This window comes from Netta rufina (assembly GCF_964035555.1).
Source record: "Netta rufina genome assembly, chromosome: 1".
Classification (NCBI taxonomy): Eukaryota; Metazoa; Chordata; class Aves; order Anseriformes; family Anatidae; genus Netta; species Netta rufina.
In genome coordinates this window covers 6,819,040-6,836,855 of record NC_140123.1, presented here as the reverse complement: position 1 = coordinate 6,836,855, position 17,816 = coordinate 6,819,040, and the positions used below count along the sequence as shown (strand labels likewise).

The 17,816-nt window shown below is 37.3% G+C and overlaps 1 protein-coding gene across 6 annotated transcripts in view; it reads right to left on the bottom strand.

Moving 5' to 3' along the window:
- The window catches only part of DLG2 (discs large MAGUK scaffold protein 2), a gene marked incomplete at both ends in the record, with an annotated part of 1,073,896 nt that overhangs the window by 538,334 nt on the left and 517,746 nt on the right, over positions 1 to 17,816 (bottom strand). Inside the window, one exon of one of the 6 annotated variants that reach the window (XM_084304815.1) lies at positions 9,358 to 9,435. The exons of the other annotated variants lie outside the window; for them this stretch is intronic. Within the exon in view, the coding sequence (XP_084160941.1) occupies positions 9,358 to 9,435 (78 nt within the window). Of the gene's footprint in view, positions 1 to 9,357; positions 9,436 to 17,816 lie in introns of those variants that run through there. 6 annotated transcript variants of the gene reach the window in all.

Here is a 17,816-nt window from a genome sequence, read left to right as displayed (position 1 = left end):
AGATAAAGATTAATTCATTCAATAGAATACACCAAAGAACGAACAAGTTGTAAGCCGAGCCCTGAAAACAAGCAGCAGCAAACAGGATCAGTTTCATTTAGTCCTGAATACCTATTTCAAAACAGCAAATTGATACTTTACTGTCAAGATGCTTTTGTTAACAACATAGAATTTCCTGACCCTTAGCCACCTTATAAAGATGCAGGACAGTCTTGCCAAATATAAACCACCTAAAATTTTTTGAAAAGTTGCCTGCTAAGAAAACCAGAACTGCTTGCAGGTATCCCATCAGCAAACTAGAAAACATCATATTTAGAAAATAAGAAAATATATGCTAATCTCCCAGGGAGTGGGTTAAAGCAATACAACTGACATTTACTACCGAACATTTTCATAGAAGGCAAAAATAAAATATTTTAAGAGAACGTACATCTTAGTTTTCCAATTTTCCTACATCTTAATTATGTCTCAAGGCTAAAGAATGTTTCAAAGATATATAAAATAGCATGATAAAGCTGTTCAAGACTAAACTGAATAAAGAAGTATACACTTGGTAACAGGCCTCATGACACATCAGCATCTAATTCATTAGCTTAATAACATGACCTTACTTATCAAGATAATAACTTCTCAAGCAAATTTTTAGAAGGTAAGTAGTATCACTGGTATTAATCAATCCATGCTCTGTTTAAACACTGCTGCATGGAATAGGGAAGAAAGACCTAATGGAAGACAGATTGAAATAAATTGAAAATTCCTATTATAGGACTGAAACATGAAGTTTTCATGCAAAGTTTTCTATTCAGATCCAATTCTAGTTTAATAATTACCAAGTTTTTGTTCTGCTAGGCTTCAGGAAAGGTGCATGGTAGCCTCAGATTGGTAATACTGTCTAAGATTAATTAATTGATTAACTAAAAGAATAGCTGAACATAATGAGACAACTCAGCATAGTGTTGGTATCATCAATAGTTGCCTCAAAAGAGCTGAGTTGTGTGAGCTGTGTGGCTTTGTATACTTCTGCATCTAAAGGCTGCTATTTGTGAGCAGACTTGCAATGCATGCATGTGTGTATTTGCGGGGGGGGAGGGGGGGGGGGGAAGAGAGGGGAGAAATATGGGAAACTTGTTTTGCTATTTTGCTATGATATTTATATTTAAGCTGTTGTAAAAAAGAGAGCTTCAGTCTTCAGAACAGTGCGTGAATACTTCACATGACATTACCTCCTGCCTGGTGGTAAAAACTATCATATTCCACATATGAGAGAATCAAGGGATTAGCTAAAATCTCTTATCTGAAACTGTTAACATATATTGAAGCTATAAGCACAAGTTTCTCACCAAGCTTACCCTGACATGCATCAATGTTTTAACCAGCGTGTGGCAGAGAATTATTATTTTTTTTTAATGGTGGAAAGAAAAAAGTGCTTCCTTTAAAATAAACTATCTTGAGAATCATATTACATGACAATACTTCTACATCTTACTACAGCTGCACATATTCCTATTTGACAGGGTATCTTCCAGTGGCAGCAAGTTACATACATACCAGCTGCAAATACAATACAGTATACTAAAAATGCAGAAAGTGTAGTTTGAGAATTTACCTTAGGAACTAAAACAGAATTCCCATAGCTCAGTTTTCTCCAGGGACACTGATGCCAAAGGACAGATTGTTTTTTGTCAGTGTTTCAGACTGATCTCTATTTGCAAACAGTGAGCAGTGCCAAATGTAATTCAGTACACAAATCAAACACATATTTTGTTATGCACTGTTTTAAATTGCATATTCAGGATAGAGAGGCAAGTAATGCCAAAAAAACATACCATACTTGCACATCATAAGAGCTATTTTCATAATATACTTGAACACTGCATAAAAATGCAAAGAAATAAAACAATTCTAATAAAATAATGAGCACCTTATGAATTAAATATGCTACACACTGGGATTTAAAAGAACATGATATAAAATGTAGACCAAGAGTATAAAGTGCAACTAAAGTTACAAATAAATAGATATACTAGATATATATATATTTTTTTTTTTAAGATGGTAACAATAAATTAACATTATTTACTGAATGCAAACAGGAAAGAGAAACATTTTTATTTTTCATTGAAAAAACAGAACAGCTTGTAGCCTATGATAATAAAACCACATTTGCTAGAAGAGATTCAAACTGAGTCACAGCACGAGCACTAGCAGTAGCAATTAATACAGCCATTGGCATGGCAATTGTTTCCTGAACGTTTACTTAAAAACAAGATGGACAGGAAGACAAGGTATAATTTAACTGGTAGAGTTACTTAATCTGATTCTAAAATAATCTGGCAAAACCAGGAAAGGAAAAGCTGTTTTAAGCAACACACTGAAGAGCATGATCGTGGATGAAAGGCCATGTTGTACCTGACTGGCCAATACAGACAGCAGCGTACATGCCCAAATGATATGGTACGAGGAAGATGAGGCATCATCGATGTATGACAGCCAGCTAGTAATTGAGTTCTTTTAGATTAAACTGGAGTGAAAGAGAAAATATATCCTGTTTTTTCTAAACATTTCACCTATAGCTGATTAATCAACTCTCTCTTCAATCAATATTTCTTCAATTCAAGATGATTTAAACAATAATCCCCATTACTACTCATTAATAGTTATAGCAGGTGCTAGGTCTGTGAAGGCAGACTAGGAAAGCAAAACAAGAAGAAAAATACTTCACAGATGAAAAAAAAAAAAAGATTTTGAAAAAATTTTGAAATAAAGGATTGCAAAGGATTAACTTCAGTAGTTTATTATTCATCAGTATCTTGTTTTAAAAACATCACTCCTGCATTTTTGCAAGATTAGTTGAATTTATTTATTATTATTATTATGGTGATGGTGAGGTGAAAGTGAATTATAAGTATAATAAATCTCTACTTAGAAGCTTATTCCTACTGTTATATATTAATCATGGTGCACACAGGATCATAACCAACTGCAAATAAGAAAACAGGGCGGGGAGGGAGAGAAGAGTTGAGTAGCTATATGCTCATGGATTAAATCACAAAATAAGAAAATGCCTTAGAATTCCAACTGTGCTAAAGCAAAAGGCACAACAAGCTCTGGATATAAAATGAACTTGCATATTTTTTCTCCACACAGTTTTGTGCTAAAAGATCTTCCCATAAAAATGTAAAATAGAGCACTTACAAGCTCCATTTGAAGATTCCTCCAGTGGTCTGACATAATTCTGGCATCTGTTCAAACAGGTAGTTCTACAAATAACTGATGCTGTTGTCATCCCATTGAATCTGATCAGTGTGGGCGCTCCTTTGCCCAAATACTCCTTTGCCCAAGTAAAACTGTCCAGCTGCTTTTAGTGCTTGTGACAGCTACGTGAGACACCCCTTAGTGAAGCAGTCATTTCACCTTTAGCCAAGGCAATAACTAGACCTACAAGAACCTTTCAAGACCTTTCATCACTTCATCACAACCCCAGTGGATGGGAAGTAAATTGGTGACATCTGGTCTGAAAGTGAGCACCAACTAAGAAATCTGAAGTTTCTACAGTATACGTGCAAATACTGATGCAAAGAGAGAGTTAAGCTTGTTTGGAATTATTTATATACACGTGTGTTTGTATAAGAAATGTAATGAAAAAATATGTTTATCTGGTATTATATTCTATGATTTCTTAATCACAGTTTCTATTCTTTGATGCATGCAGTTATTGGTTCAAGTAAATTTTTCACGTCTTTCAAATTAGATTACTGGACAGCTTCTTGTAAGCAAAATAAAAATTAAACAAGAATACATAGCTTAAAGCAGCACACTCTGCAATTAGCTGTATTAGAATACAGATATGAGAATCATCTGGATATCGTGTCATCTTAACATGAAGAGTTAATTGTCACTATTCCTAGAACACCGTCAGAAAAATGATTAAATACTCTTGTTTTTACAGACAACTTTTTTTGTTATACATCCCAGTTTTTTTAACCTTTTAGGGAAAATTTTCTTGCTTTTTTGCAAATATTTCTTTGTAGGCTGCCAGTCTACCAAGTAGTTATTTGACCCCCAAATAACCCTTAATCAAAGCCCACAGAGTGCGAAAACATCTTCTGGACTGTGTTCTACTATCTAGTCTGCACTATATTACATTTAAAACTACTCACATTGATACTGTTCAGTTTGTGAAAGTTGCTTATGGATAATCTTTATTTACAGTTGACAGTCAGAAACTATGTCATTTATGTCATTATATACACACCTTTTTAAGAGTTAAATTACTTCTGTCTTGAATTATAAACTGAATAAACGAGTTAAACTGGTATGATAAACAAAGATTTGTGAGGGAAAGATGGCAGATTTTCAAATACAGGACACCGGTTCTTAGAACTGTTAACACCAGAAAAAGCACTTTGGTGCCTAACAGCCAGAAAGGGTTCTAACAATGCTATTTTGTAAAATAAGGGTGAAAATCAACTGTCATTTAAACACCTCACATGGGTGCTGTTACACTGCTGCTAAAAAGTGCAGAAGGAGAAAGCTCCTTTTAAAGTGATTTTCCTCTTCTGATGTAAAAACTCAAAGTGACCAATTCTAATGGTTTTTATAATTTGGGTCTCATGGTTCAAACATGCTCCACTTTCAAACAAGCTTAAAAACCAGCATTCAGCTTCCCCTTTGAAATTAAATAATAGGGTTACTCTGGCAAATATTACCCCACTTTCAATATTGAACCTTGAAACCCAGATTCTATCAATATAATGAAGCATTATCAGAAGGTTTTTTACAGTGCTTTACCTCACCCTCTCAGATCAACAAGATTAATTGCTCAGTTACTTTTCTGTACCTCTTCCAATCATTTAGAGTACTTATTTTTCTAGCATAACCGCATGCAGTTAACATCTCTCGATTTCTGCTTGATTGTGGTTTAATGAGAAAAATTCAAGACATCAATCTTTGCCTTAAGTTATTCTAGTTCCGATGTTCAAATGATCACGTTTACTGTCATAACAATCCTTTCATGAGACAATCTCAAAGCATTTTAATAACTTTAATAAAACAGGTACGAGCAGAGCTGCCTTGAAAGGAGTTCAGTTGTTTTCAGGCAATATTATTGGCAGCACTCCCTGTACACTAAGTATCTCCTATTTGAGGGCAGGAGTAGCACTAGCAATCAAGCCAATGCAACCACACTGAGGTAGAAGTTGTAGATAACAGCAACACATGCCAAAAAGAGTTTATAATCCAGTTTAATAAATACAATGAAGTATAAGGAACTTGGACACTTTCGTTTTCCATAGCAAACCAAGAACATTAAGAGCAATTAACAGGCATTATCCCATTTACTTAAAAAGTTTTAACCAGGACAGCTTGGGGGATACGTTCAATTTTCCAAAGTTCTGAGCTTTTTCAAAATCTTTTGTTCTATTTTTCAATTAAAATAAGGCTTTTCAATATATCATAAAAACATGTCCTGCATAAAATTACTGGTGCACAACCATCTAACACCAGAGAAGCATTATTGCCATGGTTAGGACACTTAAGACTGCTGTTCATCCAGTTCTTCCCATGTTTTCTCTGCTTTTCAGATGAAAACTTAACAGTAAGAGTTTGGGTTAAGTGTTCGTATGTGTCTTTTAGAAGCTTAACATCTACCAGGATGGCCTTCACTTTTGTTGGGGAACCAATGAGCCACTGTGCTACCACAAGGTTTGGCTTAGATTCAAGGTTGGAAATCAGGAGAAATTTCTTCTCAGAAAGAGTATTGGAGAGGGCATTGGAATGGGTTGACCAGGGAAGTGATGGAGCCACCACCCCGAGGGCGTTTAAGGAAAGGTTGGATGTGGTACTTTTAGGGACGTGGTTTAGTGGGTGATAATGGTGATAGGGGAGTGGTTGGACCAGATGATCTTGGAGGTCTTTTCCAGCCTTAATGATTCTATGATTAGATGACTACAGCCTCCAAGGAAATGCTGGGCTGGAGGGGAAGCAATGATTGGAAGTACAGGACAGAAGCAGCAGTGCTGGCACTCAGCAGTGGGTACTGGTTCAGGAGATGAGAAAACCTGCTCAAGAGCTACCACAGGTCCTAATGAGATCAGATTCACCTCTTCTCTTTGGCTTCCCAACTTTTTGCCACTTGTTAGCACCTTTTCCCCTTTCCCTTTGTCTTTACCAAGCCCCACATTCAGCTTCTGCAGCAGAGACCAATTTCTGGTTCCTGAGAACCACTAACCCAGAAGCTGCAGGGGTTTCAGAGGTCCAAGAAATAGCCTCCCTATTGTGGCAAATATCTGTATGCCAACTCTCCCAGTGCAGGGACCACCATTTTCAAGTAGGGGGAGATGGGGGGCAGAGGGAGATGGGGAACAGGAATAGATGGGAACTCCAGCTTAAGAAAAGATGGGGAGCTCTGGAGATGCAAAAGCACGTGGGAACCTATCTGTGTTGCCACACAACCAGACATCCTCATGCAGGCACAGAGCATGTGCACAGGAACACCGCACTGCCACAGAGCTTTCTTAGTTCTTCGCACAAAGGACTGCCTTGGTCATCTTCCTTTCTCCCACATTTGTGTGCAACCACTGGCACTGCATGTTGCATTTCACATCTTGGAAGCTGTTTCCCTAAATAGTCACCTGGGAGATCCAAATTCAGGTGCTCTCTCTGTATGATTCAGGCCTGATCTCTAACATTTTAAGGAGCTGCTCTGTCAGGTTGTGCATGTGTGTGTGTGCACAAATAAATCCATGCTATAGACTTCATATTCTCCCCACCTCTCAATTTTCATCTTGGCCTTAAGAAAATAAATAGGCTCCTGCAAAATTTCTATTTCTCAGAAATACTTAAAAATATGTATATAGTCTTGGCTTGTTCTTGTCTAAATAAGTTCAGCATAATAGAAAATCTGTCATGAAGTCACACTCTTCAGGCGCTTGCTATACAGATTTTAACAGCAAGAAACTCTTTGTATGCACATAGGCCATTAGAAATCATTGCATTATATTATCTCCAAAAGCACATTAAGAAAACAATGTTTAATTCAAATCATGTTCACAGAGGAAAAGCTAATTATTCTTCCAGTAAAAAAATATGTAAGGTAAAACTGCATAATAATTCAATTATTAGACCGTTATAAAAAAAAAAAAAAAGAAAAAAAAAAAGAAGACTCATGCAATTAAATGTTATTTTTAATTTACTTGTTGACAGACATATTTCCATATATTTGTTCTCTTGTTACCAAGGTATTGTACTGAAGATGTCAGTGTTGATCAGCTTCCAATCATCAATAGCACTTATTGCAATAGCATCCTGCTAGGAATGGGATTTTCTGCCTTTGTTGGAGTACGTCATTTATTTATAGGAGAGGAAAAAAAGTAATGAAATCATAAAAAGTGAGACCTGACTATGGAATAAAGCTTCAAGAAAGTGATTTTACTTTTGCCTTATGACAATTAGCAGTTTACAAGATGTTTTATTGGATACTTACTCTCTTATGGCAAAAATAAAATTCCATTACAAACATGCAAATAGCATGCTCAAGATGCATGCAGAACAAAAGCCTAAAAATTATGAGGTATGGCTTCAAAGCTTGAATAGCACTGAACTGAGTTGTCTCAATTATTTTGAAAGTTCTATAAAGTTGTATGTAATATGATAGATTTATAAAAAAAATATTTCCAAATACCTTAATAGGGAAAGAAAAAGCTTAATTCTTTTATAGCGTTCTTTTAGACTGTGTTGCAAGACTCTTGTGAAGAAAAATATATTTTCTTAGTGAATAATCTGGCACTGTCTTATACAATTTTGCAAGGTTATTGGAATAGTCTGTATACATACGTGCTTTAAGCAACCCATACTAAACATGTTTTCAAGGCCACTGAGTGAGCTCCACTGTGTCAGGGTTGGAATGTGTCCACTCATCCTGCCTGTCATCTTGGAGGAAGCCTGAAAGCAAATGTTCCTCTGGAGGGAGCCCCTCAGAACTAAGGAAGATCCAGTCTGCAACTTTTTTTCCTCCCATAGCAACATGCAAACAACAGGCAAGTTTGCATGATTACCTTTTTTGTTGAAATATGTTTAACAAAGAAAGTTTGACAGTCCCTTGTACAGCTAACTGCATTTCTATTTTCTTTCATGCATACGGTGTGAAACATAAACCACTTTTGTTTGGATAACTTCCCAATGGCTTGGATGCTTAAATTTTAAAATTATCATTGAGCACCTATTCAACCAGTAGGAATGCTTTGCAGAAAAAGTAAATGCCTGTCCCCTTTCCAAACCATAAATACATTTTTGCTACTAATTTATTAGCATAAATTTTTGCTAATAATTTTCCCTACATAAGGAGCTTTTTCAGCTACAGATGAATCCAGGCAATGGATAATTACTTACTGTATCGGTGACTGCTTTACATAGCATAAGATATATCAAAGACATAAGAAAGCAACCCATTTATAAATTCTTTGACTACATCAAAGACAGCAAGGAAAAGAGGAAGCCATCATTATCAGACTAATGAGGCAACTTTATAACATTACATTTAAGTTTTTTCACACAACCTGAAGCTGCGTTTCATGAAAGAAGAATTAGTCCCATTTTGAAACTGGTTTGTCTTTAATTTAGACCTGCATTCCAGTTTTGTCTACTAACTAAATGCTGCTTATATTTACAATAAAAGCCTTGATATCCTCCAATTACTACTGCTGTAAATCCTAAAACAATTAAAGTTTTGCTTGTGGAGAAAGAAGGCAGAAGAATCTTACCTACAAGGGCTTCCAGAAAACAGCTGATTAAACAGTTAAATTTTATGAGTAGAAAAACACTGAAAAAGATTGCATTGGCCATTTTTGCACCCCTATATATCTTTTTAAATGAAAGGGATACATGCTGCAGCATAGTTTCAACAAGTATAGTGAAACAAACAAACAAAAAAAAAACATTATTACATTCTCGTTGGTCCTACAATAGAAAAAAAAATGTATATATAAGCAGCAAGCAATCAATGGTTGTCTGAAGAACCTAACATTATACTCATAAAAATAATGCAGCACAGCAACAAGTTCACTGGAGTGCTCCCTTAACAGACAACATACCAGATGTACAGCTGTTTATCTTGCAAAAAGGAAATAAAAATAAAAATAAAAATAAAAATAAAAATAAAAGGGGATAAAGACTTTTCAAAGGATCTTTCCTTCAGCATTTAATAACTAATATACAAAGCAGTCAAGGATTCTTGCATGAAATCATGAATAGCAATAGGTCGTTTTTCAGGGTATTAAAAAAGCTAACCAGATACACAACGGGATGCCAGCAGGCAGCTTGCATTAGACATAAGGCTTTATATTCCCACTAGGAACATACCTTCTCTGTTTTTGCTTTCCTGGCGTTATGCACAAACCTGCGTCCCAGCTTCTTGGCATACCAGATTGAGGCAAACATTGTAGTGATGAAGATTTCAGTCTGAATATGCAGCACACACGCACGCAGGAAAAAAAAAAAAAAAAAAGAAAAAGAAAAAACACCCCAAAAACTTCCACCACAACTGAGATACAAATCTAATGCTGGTTCAGATCTCTCAACTATGCTGTTGCTTTGTCAGGTTCTCTCATGCTGCCTTCTGAAAAAAAAAAAAAAAAAAAAAAACAAAAAGCACACACACAAAAAAAACACCCCAGTGTGGCCAGTCTGCAGGTGTATTTACATACTGCCAGCAGGAAGTCCAGGGTGAGGCATCTTTGCATCCAGCTCACATCCAGTCTGCTAAGTGCCTGTCTGCAGTTCTTTAGCACTGTCACCACAAACTACATATGTGTCAGTATGAAAGGAAGCTGCAGTAAACTACTGTAGCAGACAGCTCACCTCCTCTTCTCCTGTTCTGAAATTTAACTCCTTGGTTCTCTTCGATTTGCCAGCATGCAACAGAAGCAGCAGCAGTTCAAATATGAGATACACAGCACTGCAGGAAAGGAAGGGGGTACAGAAGTGCCAAAAATAGAAATGTGTATTAACTGTTAAGGTGAACGAACAGGTGTTGTATGTGTTCCAGTGCAATTAAACTATGAAAGGAAAGTGGATTTTACTTTATTCAAGTTATTTGGGATAGATTCAGAGATTTTTGCTACCTAATTTCAATTCACAACAGAAATACATCATAGCTGTTCTGTTTACTTGCTGATGTCATACATGCTTTGCTAAAGGCTTTAAGACTCACTCAAGGACTTCTGCTTTGCTAATAGCTCCATGAAATAGAAAACTGATTTTTTTTTTCCAAATTAACCTTTAAATTCTGCCTTACCTAAGCATGCTTGTTCCTCTTCCTTTAATTGCAAGTTATTTTACATTAGGAGCTGAGAAGCAATTATGAATGCCTATTTTTGCTGTGAAACAGCAGTGTACTGCTTCCCTTATGCCACATACCTCAGCTTTAACCCCTGCACCTCTTTGCAGTTATAATCTCTAAACAATAAGCAGAAACATACCCTTTTGGCTCCACACATATGACTAAACAGATGTTCCTCCCAGCCAGAAGCAGTATCAAAGCTGCAAACTTACAGGGTTTATCACTGTGTTTTGTATTTGATAGTACTGTGCTTTATAGGGCAAATACTTCCCCTTGTCCTCCCACCTATGATTGTGGAGATACCAACATGCCACTGCTGTCCTGTGTGCTGGATCACATTTGCAAAGCACATACGCAAGAGTAATTTCTGCTCTGCTTTTATGTGGTAAATAGCAAATCAAAATTAATAGAGGCACAGCAAAGGAAATATAGTCATAGCAATCTAATGTAGGACTCCTGGGACCAAGGAAGCTCTTTATCTGCCCCAGGATTTTCAGCAAATGGCTGAAACTATTTTCTCCAGGGTGCCTGAATTCCAAAGGCAAAATATTCCACTCCCACTTAAAACTCACCCAGAGTTACTGGAGCTGGATGGCACAGCCCAAGCTTTGAGCCTGAAGACACACACTGCTCAATTCCTTTAAGACTAGAAAGAGTTCAAAGAATTCCTTCAACACAATTTAAAATGGCGAGTTGGTTAACTAAACAGAAATTCTTAGATAGTGACTTTTTTTCAGGGAAACTCCAAGGTATGTTTGCTTTTTGCCTGATGCATAAAAGCTTCTGACAAAATACTTTGTAACAGACAATATTTCTGGAAAGGAATAGTTTCTAATTACTGCCAATTCAGACTTTTAGTTAATGCTGGTAGTCAGTAAATTTGAAGCCCGAAGACAAAGTAAAATCATCTTTGAAATATAATTGCTACAGAAGAGCTATCTATCTGTGACACCACTCCAACTCTCTGAACTCTGGGCTGATGGTAAGAGGGTAGATTCTCCATGGTGCAAACCCTTTATTAAACCACATAGCAGACTTGCATCACTCTCCACATCTGTGGGTTGTCAAAGTGTCTTATAAGGGAGTATAGGAAGGGGAGCAGAAGGAAGGAGGAAAAATATGCCCTGAAAAACTGAGGCAGAACAAAACAAAAACAAAACATATTTTGTTTCTATCTGGGATTTCACTGTAAGAAAACATGGATGGAAAAATAAGAATGCTAAAAAGAAGCAGTAACATCATTACATAGCTTAACCAACACTATAAATGTTAATGTAAAAAGAACAGGAATAAAAATTTTACATATATGCATAAACAGTAGAACACCTCTCCCACTCTGCTCCCATGATTTTATAAAGAGAATAAGTATAATTTGAAATCACTGCACTACAACCAAAAAAGGGTATATTCTCTCAAGCAACTATTTATATAGTTTTATGTATATTCAGCTGCTAAGAAAAATTGAAGGAAACACTCATTAAACAATAAAATCTCACTTTATGACTTCTATCATCGACGTTAACAGTTTTACTGAACTATTTATTCAGAAAAATAGGAACAATAAAAAGCCACAATTCATCCCACTTAAAAGAAAAAAAATAGAATACATTGTTCATTTAAGGAATAATGACAAAGCAATAGGGAGATAATTTTCTCCACCCACTGAAAATGTTAGATCAGGAAGCATAAACCTTGCCAAATACCTGATTCTGATTCTAATCAGAAATGCATTTTAACTGTTTGCGTGCACTTGTAGATCTAACTAAAATCTACAACACAGGAATGGCCAGACTACAAGTCATTTTATTACAGCTCCATCACACAGTAGTCTGCCATACGTTGTCAATAGCAGGTTTATTAGGTCTGTACCGGTATCCAGGGATTTTAAGATTATTAATCTTTTACTGTAACCATAACAAAGTCTGCATTTTACAGAAGTGCTACAAGCTGAGCTGCTTTAGAAGAAGAATTGGAGCTCCCAGCTGTGGTCTGCTCATAGGAGTAATATGTACTTTAGCTTGCTCAGTGAAGTGCTACATTACAAGGGCAGAGAGATGCATGCAATTGAATTGCAATATTATCGTAGACAGGAGATAATCAGTTAAAAGCAAATTTTACGAGGGGCTTCTTGCTGCGAATGAGTGGGTGGTTTTCAGTAAACCAAACCACATCTATACTATACATTAAATTGCAATCTTGTGCTTCTCTGAGAATCGGTCTTACCACAAGTGGACACATGGATATAAGCACAAAGCAACTACAGTGTTGAATCCTACTGTTGTTAATACATGGCTCCCCAACATTGCAAGCAACAGCGATTGATGCTCAGCTCTGAAACAGATGGTCATTTCAAACACCTTGCCAACTGCTTGTATGTGCTGAGTATCACCGGTATTTTTGCTGGTCAGGCTCTTCTTTCAATTTTAATATTGCTGCTTTACTTAAGCAGCACACGGGAAGAAGTACAGCTTCGCTTTAGACAAGGCATTCATCTTCTCTTGTTAAGGGAGAACTTCTCGCAGCACGCAAGTGAGGTGGCAACCTCCCCCTCACACACCTGTGGTGAAGATAGATGTTAGCTGTAGATGGTGCTTCTCTCCTACCTCCATCTGAATATATACACACAGTAGTCATAAAATGCCCTGACAAGGCCCTTTAAAATACAAATACAGCTCAGTAATAAATAATGCCTTTCTTATAAGAATAGGGAGACAGATGAAAAGATTAGTCATTCAGGGCTTGCAGAGCTCTGCTGCCAGTGAAACGGACAGGAGACAGAACAAGTTAAAAATGAAATAGCAAAGATTTAAAACATTCACTTTGCTTCAAGGCTTATATGTTAACACTCTGCATAGCTGTGGATACAGGAACAGAGATGATGATGTGAAACTAAGTTAGATTTTATTTTATTTTATTTTTAGTACTAGGCAGGAAGAGATACTGATTTGGCTGACTGTACAAGCAATCATTCCCCATCCCTAACACATCCAATTATCTTTGAGTTACATGATGCCAAGACACGACATTTTATGACCAGAATACTAGGAAAGACATGAACCTTAATTTCTGCTATTCCATCTATCCAGAAGTTATTTTTTTTAAGCATTCAAACCTTACAGAAGTTCAAGTAAATGGAAGTCCCAGGGTTTAGTAGGGACCTGATTTTTCCTTCTTTGCTATAAACAGAAACCTCATCAGACAAACATTCCTCCTACTACTGCAACAGGCAATATTATTATGGGAAATCCATGTCCACTCTGACAAAAGGGGCAGTCAACCCAACCAGTAACACCAAAAACCTTTCTCATTTCTCTCCTGGTGAGGGTAAACCCCACTCTGTTACAGTCACAATACAGATAGAAGATTAGTTTCTACTTGTATTTTCTTCCAGTTATGATGTTTCATAACAGATTTATTTATTTTGTAATAAAAAAATATATAAAATTCTATCACTTAGGCCTGAATTTTAAAGATGGGAAAACTGGGTTACTTGAAAATTAAATGCTTCCTTGAAGCATCTAAGCCAATGGCTGCAACAGAGCTTAGCAATTCTGAGAACAGTCAGATACTCTGACAAACAAAGGTTGCAGAGAAGGGAATTTAAAACAAAACAAACGAACAAAAAAATGAAGGAAGATGGGATAGAAATAGGAAAAGAGTGAAAATTAAATTCTGTATATTAAGTATGGGAAAGATGCAAACTCTGCTCTTCCAATTTCAGTTTTTCTAGCTTATCTAATTTCCTTAATAATTCTTGTGCCAAATGTTTTCTCTTTAGAAATTACCTCTTCTGAAACTCAGCTGTGACATTACAAATTTGCTCCGGTCTAATTTGCCCCTTAAAACACGGGATACTGCATGCAGACATGTCCTGTCACTTTTTTCTGAATTATGGCAGAATTGCCATCTAGCAGAGGGCATCAAGAATTCCATGCACAAGGTCACAGAGCAGTAAAGAAAGAAAATGCAAGCACTTTCCCTGCAGATCTCCTTTAAGTGTGAGGCCCTAAGAATTGTCAACATGCCCTCTGCCATGCAGTTATCACTTTGGTTTTTCAACTCTTCTATTATTTGATGTTGTAGATCCACTCAACTTGCTTGACACTAAGGGGCATGCTTTAGTGATGGGACTCAGTAGGTTAGGGAGATGGATGGACTTGATGAACCTGAAAGTCTTTTCCAACCTAGATGACTCCATGATGTATGGTGCAACAGGTCAAGAGGAGAGGGGATGAGGTGTTGTGCTCCCTAACTACGTGAATGAGAGCTTTAACTCAAAGTACATGAAATGGAAGCAAAATGAGTAAGCACAAAACACTGAGAATCAGCATATCCCTGCACAGAGTGATGTATTTTAACAATACACAATACAATGGTATAAGAGACAATGATTTAAATTTATCCAGTTCTTTTCCCTCTTTTATTTGTTAAGCTTTGGAATGGAGACAGACTTAATTATGGTACTTAATTTTGATTTTAGAAATTGATTTTCCACTCTAGTTTCTGCTGGTGCATAGGAAACTCTAGTGAGTCACACAAGTGATACAACAACCATTAGCAGCCTTAAAAATAAACATTAAGAATTTCACTTTATTCTTATCTTGGCTTCAGTTCTGTACAAATTGTTTCTTCATTCAGTTTTCTGCTAGAAATTTTAAAGTTTCTTCCTGTGATTTTTAGAAATCGCAATGAAAACGGTGTATAAATTCCTCAGATGTGCCATTGTGCTGTTCAGTTTCTTGTATCAAATCAAATCACAGTGTATATAGTACAGTTATGCATCTGCATGGCAAGTAGTCCTACAGGAAATAATATAAAATACAAAAATTATCCTTAGGGAGAGAAAAAGAAAGAAGGGACTACATTCTGCAAGTTGTGCTTATGTGTGTTACCAGTGCATTTTGTAAAGGACTTACTAAATATAATCCTGAACAAAAGTGAATCTAGCGTGGAAACACTTTTACTGCTGCACTGTGTGTATCCCTCCCATCCTGTGGTATTTAAGGACCTTTGTTTTCTTTGCATTTGTTAGTAACTCTGTGGAATATTATTTCTATTTCAGAAAGGGAAGAAAGAAGGCACAAAGAGTGAGTTGGTAACAGCCATGCTGGAGGCTGGAGCATCTGCACAAACTCCTCTCTCACTCAGCATATGGCCACAGTGTTTGCCATAGCCAAAGCCAAAGTGAGGTGGCTTGCACTGTCCTAACTGCCAGGACTAACCACACTCAGACCTGCACCAGTCCATCTTCTGTCTGTCCAGAGCAGGTGAACTGGCAACATCCATTTACCTACCCACAAAGACCACTGAGATATACCCTCTCTGTAGTTTCATACAACAGCAAGTGGGACAGCCTTTAATGAGCTGTTCTAACCATTACTGATTAAAACAAAACAACCACAACAAAAGAACAGCCAAACACACACACACAGAGAACATTTGCAGACACAAGCATGGGAATATAAATCATCCTATGATAAATATTATTTTATTCCTGGCTAATTACAGGCTGGCTTCTCTTTCAAAGCCCTCCTTAAATCTCACTTTCACTTTATCAGCCCCAAGAGCAAAATTTAAAAGTCATCTGAAGCAGAATCACAAGTTACAGCCACTGTATCAGTGAAACACATGGTCTCCTTTGGCCAAGCTCCATTTAACAGTTCAAGGTGAATGTGCTGAGCCCTTGTCCCAGTACCATACTCTCCAGAAAACCCTTGTGCCTAAGAACCCAGGTTTCACTGAAACACAAGATGAAGAAGAACTACTTATGATGAGTTCAAATAAGATTGGGAAGAAGTGAGCTACCAACTAACCTTACACCCCCACCTTATCACAGGTGGGCATGTTCATACTCCCATGGGCTGAGCCCATTCTGTGCTCTTCTGAGCAGCAGCAGAGCCCACGCACATTGATCCACTCAGCAAGGCCAGGCTGCCTTGGGCCACTCTCTGAGCCCTGACCTGCCCAAAGCAAGTCACTGATCCCAGCTTAGATCCCTCCCCCCCTTTCTCCAGCTATATTCTGCCACTGACTAGGCTGCTCCCACCTGAGCAGCCTCTTCCACCCCTTCCTCTCTAGGGCCTCCCACCTGGCCTTTAAATGCTTCTTCAAGAACATAACCCACATGCTGAGAACAAAGCCACACAACAGGTACTGACTTATTCCCCTTTTCATTGCATCTCTGGCTCTTCACCTCTGCACTCAGCTTTTCCAGGCTGTGATCCACACTCAGGTATGCACCCTCACACCCTAAGTCCCACAGGGAGAGGCCCTACAGTTCAGAATCCCTTGGGAAGTCAGAAGTCATCACAGAGGTAAATCACTGAACTTTGCTGAACTCTTGAGGTGCTGAACCCAGGTTTAAAAAGCAATGCATTCTCACTAAAATGAGAAAGACAGACAGGGAAAAGGCTCTGCTTAGTTCCTCCAAATACAAGATGGTCTATGTATGACAGCCAAACAGCAACAGAAGTCTTCATCCATGACTGGCAACAACTCCTGCTTCTTGTGTGCAGAGACAAGAGCTCTCTGTGCTCGTGGAACTGACTCGCCACCAGTTCATTGCTTGAGCACAGCTCGAACTGCAGCAGAACCAACACAGGGTTTTCTGCCTTAATTCTGCCACAGCTCTTCTGCATGAGCTTAATTATTCTTTGCAAGCCAGCTGCTCACTCTTCAAATGAAAAGAATAATGCTCTACCGCACTGGGACAGACTAAAGATAAAAGTATTAACAAATGTGAAGTAATGCGATAGAGAACATTATAGGAAAAGGGAGCATCTACCCCCGCACTGGCTTATGCAGAACCATGGAGAAGCCTGCAGAAAGGTCTCTGTGAGTCCGTAACAAAACTGATTACACAAATGGCTCATTGTAATGTGACACATGAAAAAGTCTATTTTGGCAATAACAGTAATAAATGGTGGTGTTATACCTCCTTTGACTGGAAAGAGAAAATAACTGTAAAGGAATATAAGGTCAAAGAAAAGAACATACTTTTCTTTCATATATGAGAAGATCTTCAGAAGAACAATATATTGCAAATAATAAAATATAAACGGTATGTTTCCCCATCTAAAACATATTCCAATAAATTAATTATATGCTAAAATAAGCTAACATAAAATTTACTGTACTGTGTTTTCTTAATCAATACCATCCAAGTGCTACCCCAGCCCTTTTTATTCCCATTCCTTAGGAAAAACATGACAAATGCAGATGTAGAGGTAATTTTTTGTTGTTGTTCCAGAGGACCGTGGCACTTTGAAAATCAGAGGAAAAATTGTGGCAGCATATGGATAGTGGGATATACTTTGATAACAGACGGCCTAGAGTTGATCAAAAAATTCCTGAAAAATTGTTATAGCTTTTTAGGACAACAAGTAGCATTTTTTGAATGCCTTGAAGTTTTTAAATTTAAGCAGAGTGTTTCAAGAAAACAGAAACTTTCTGAGTTGTCTAACCAGTGGAAAATTGAGAA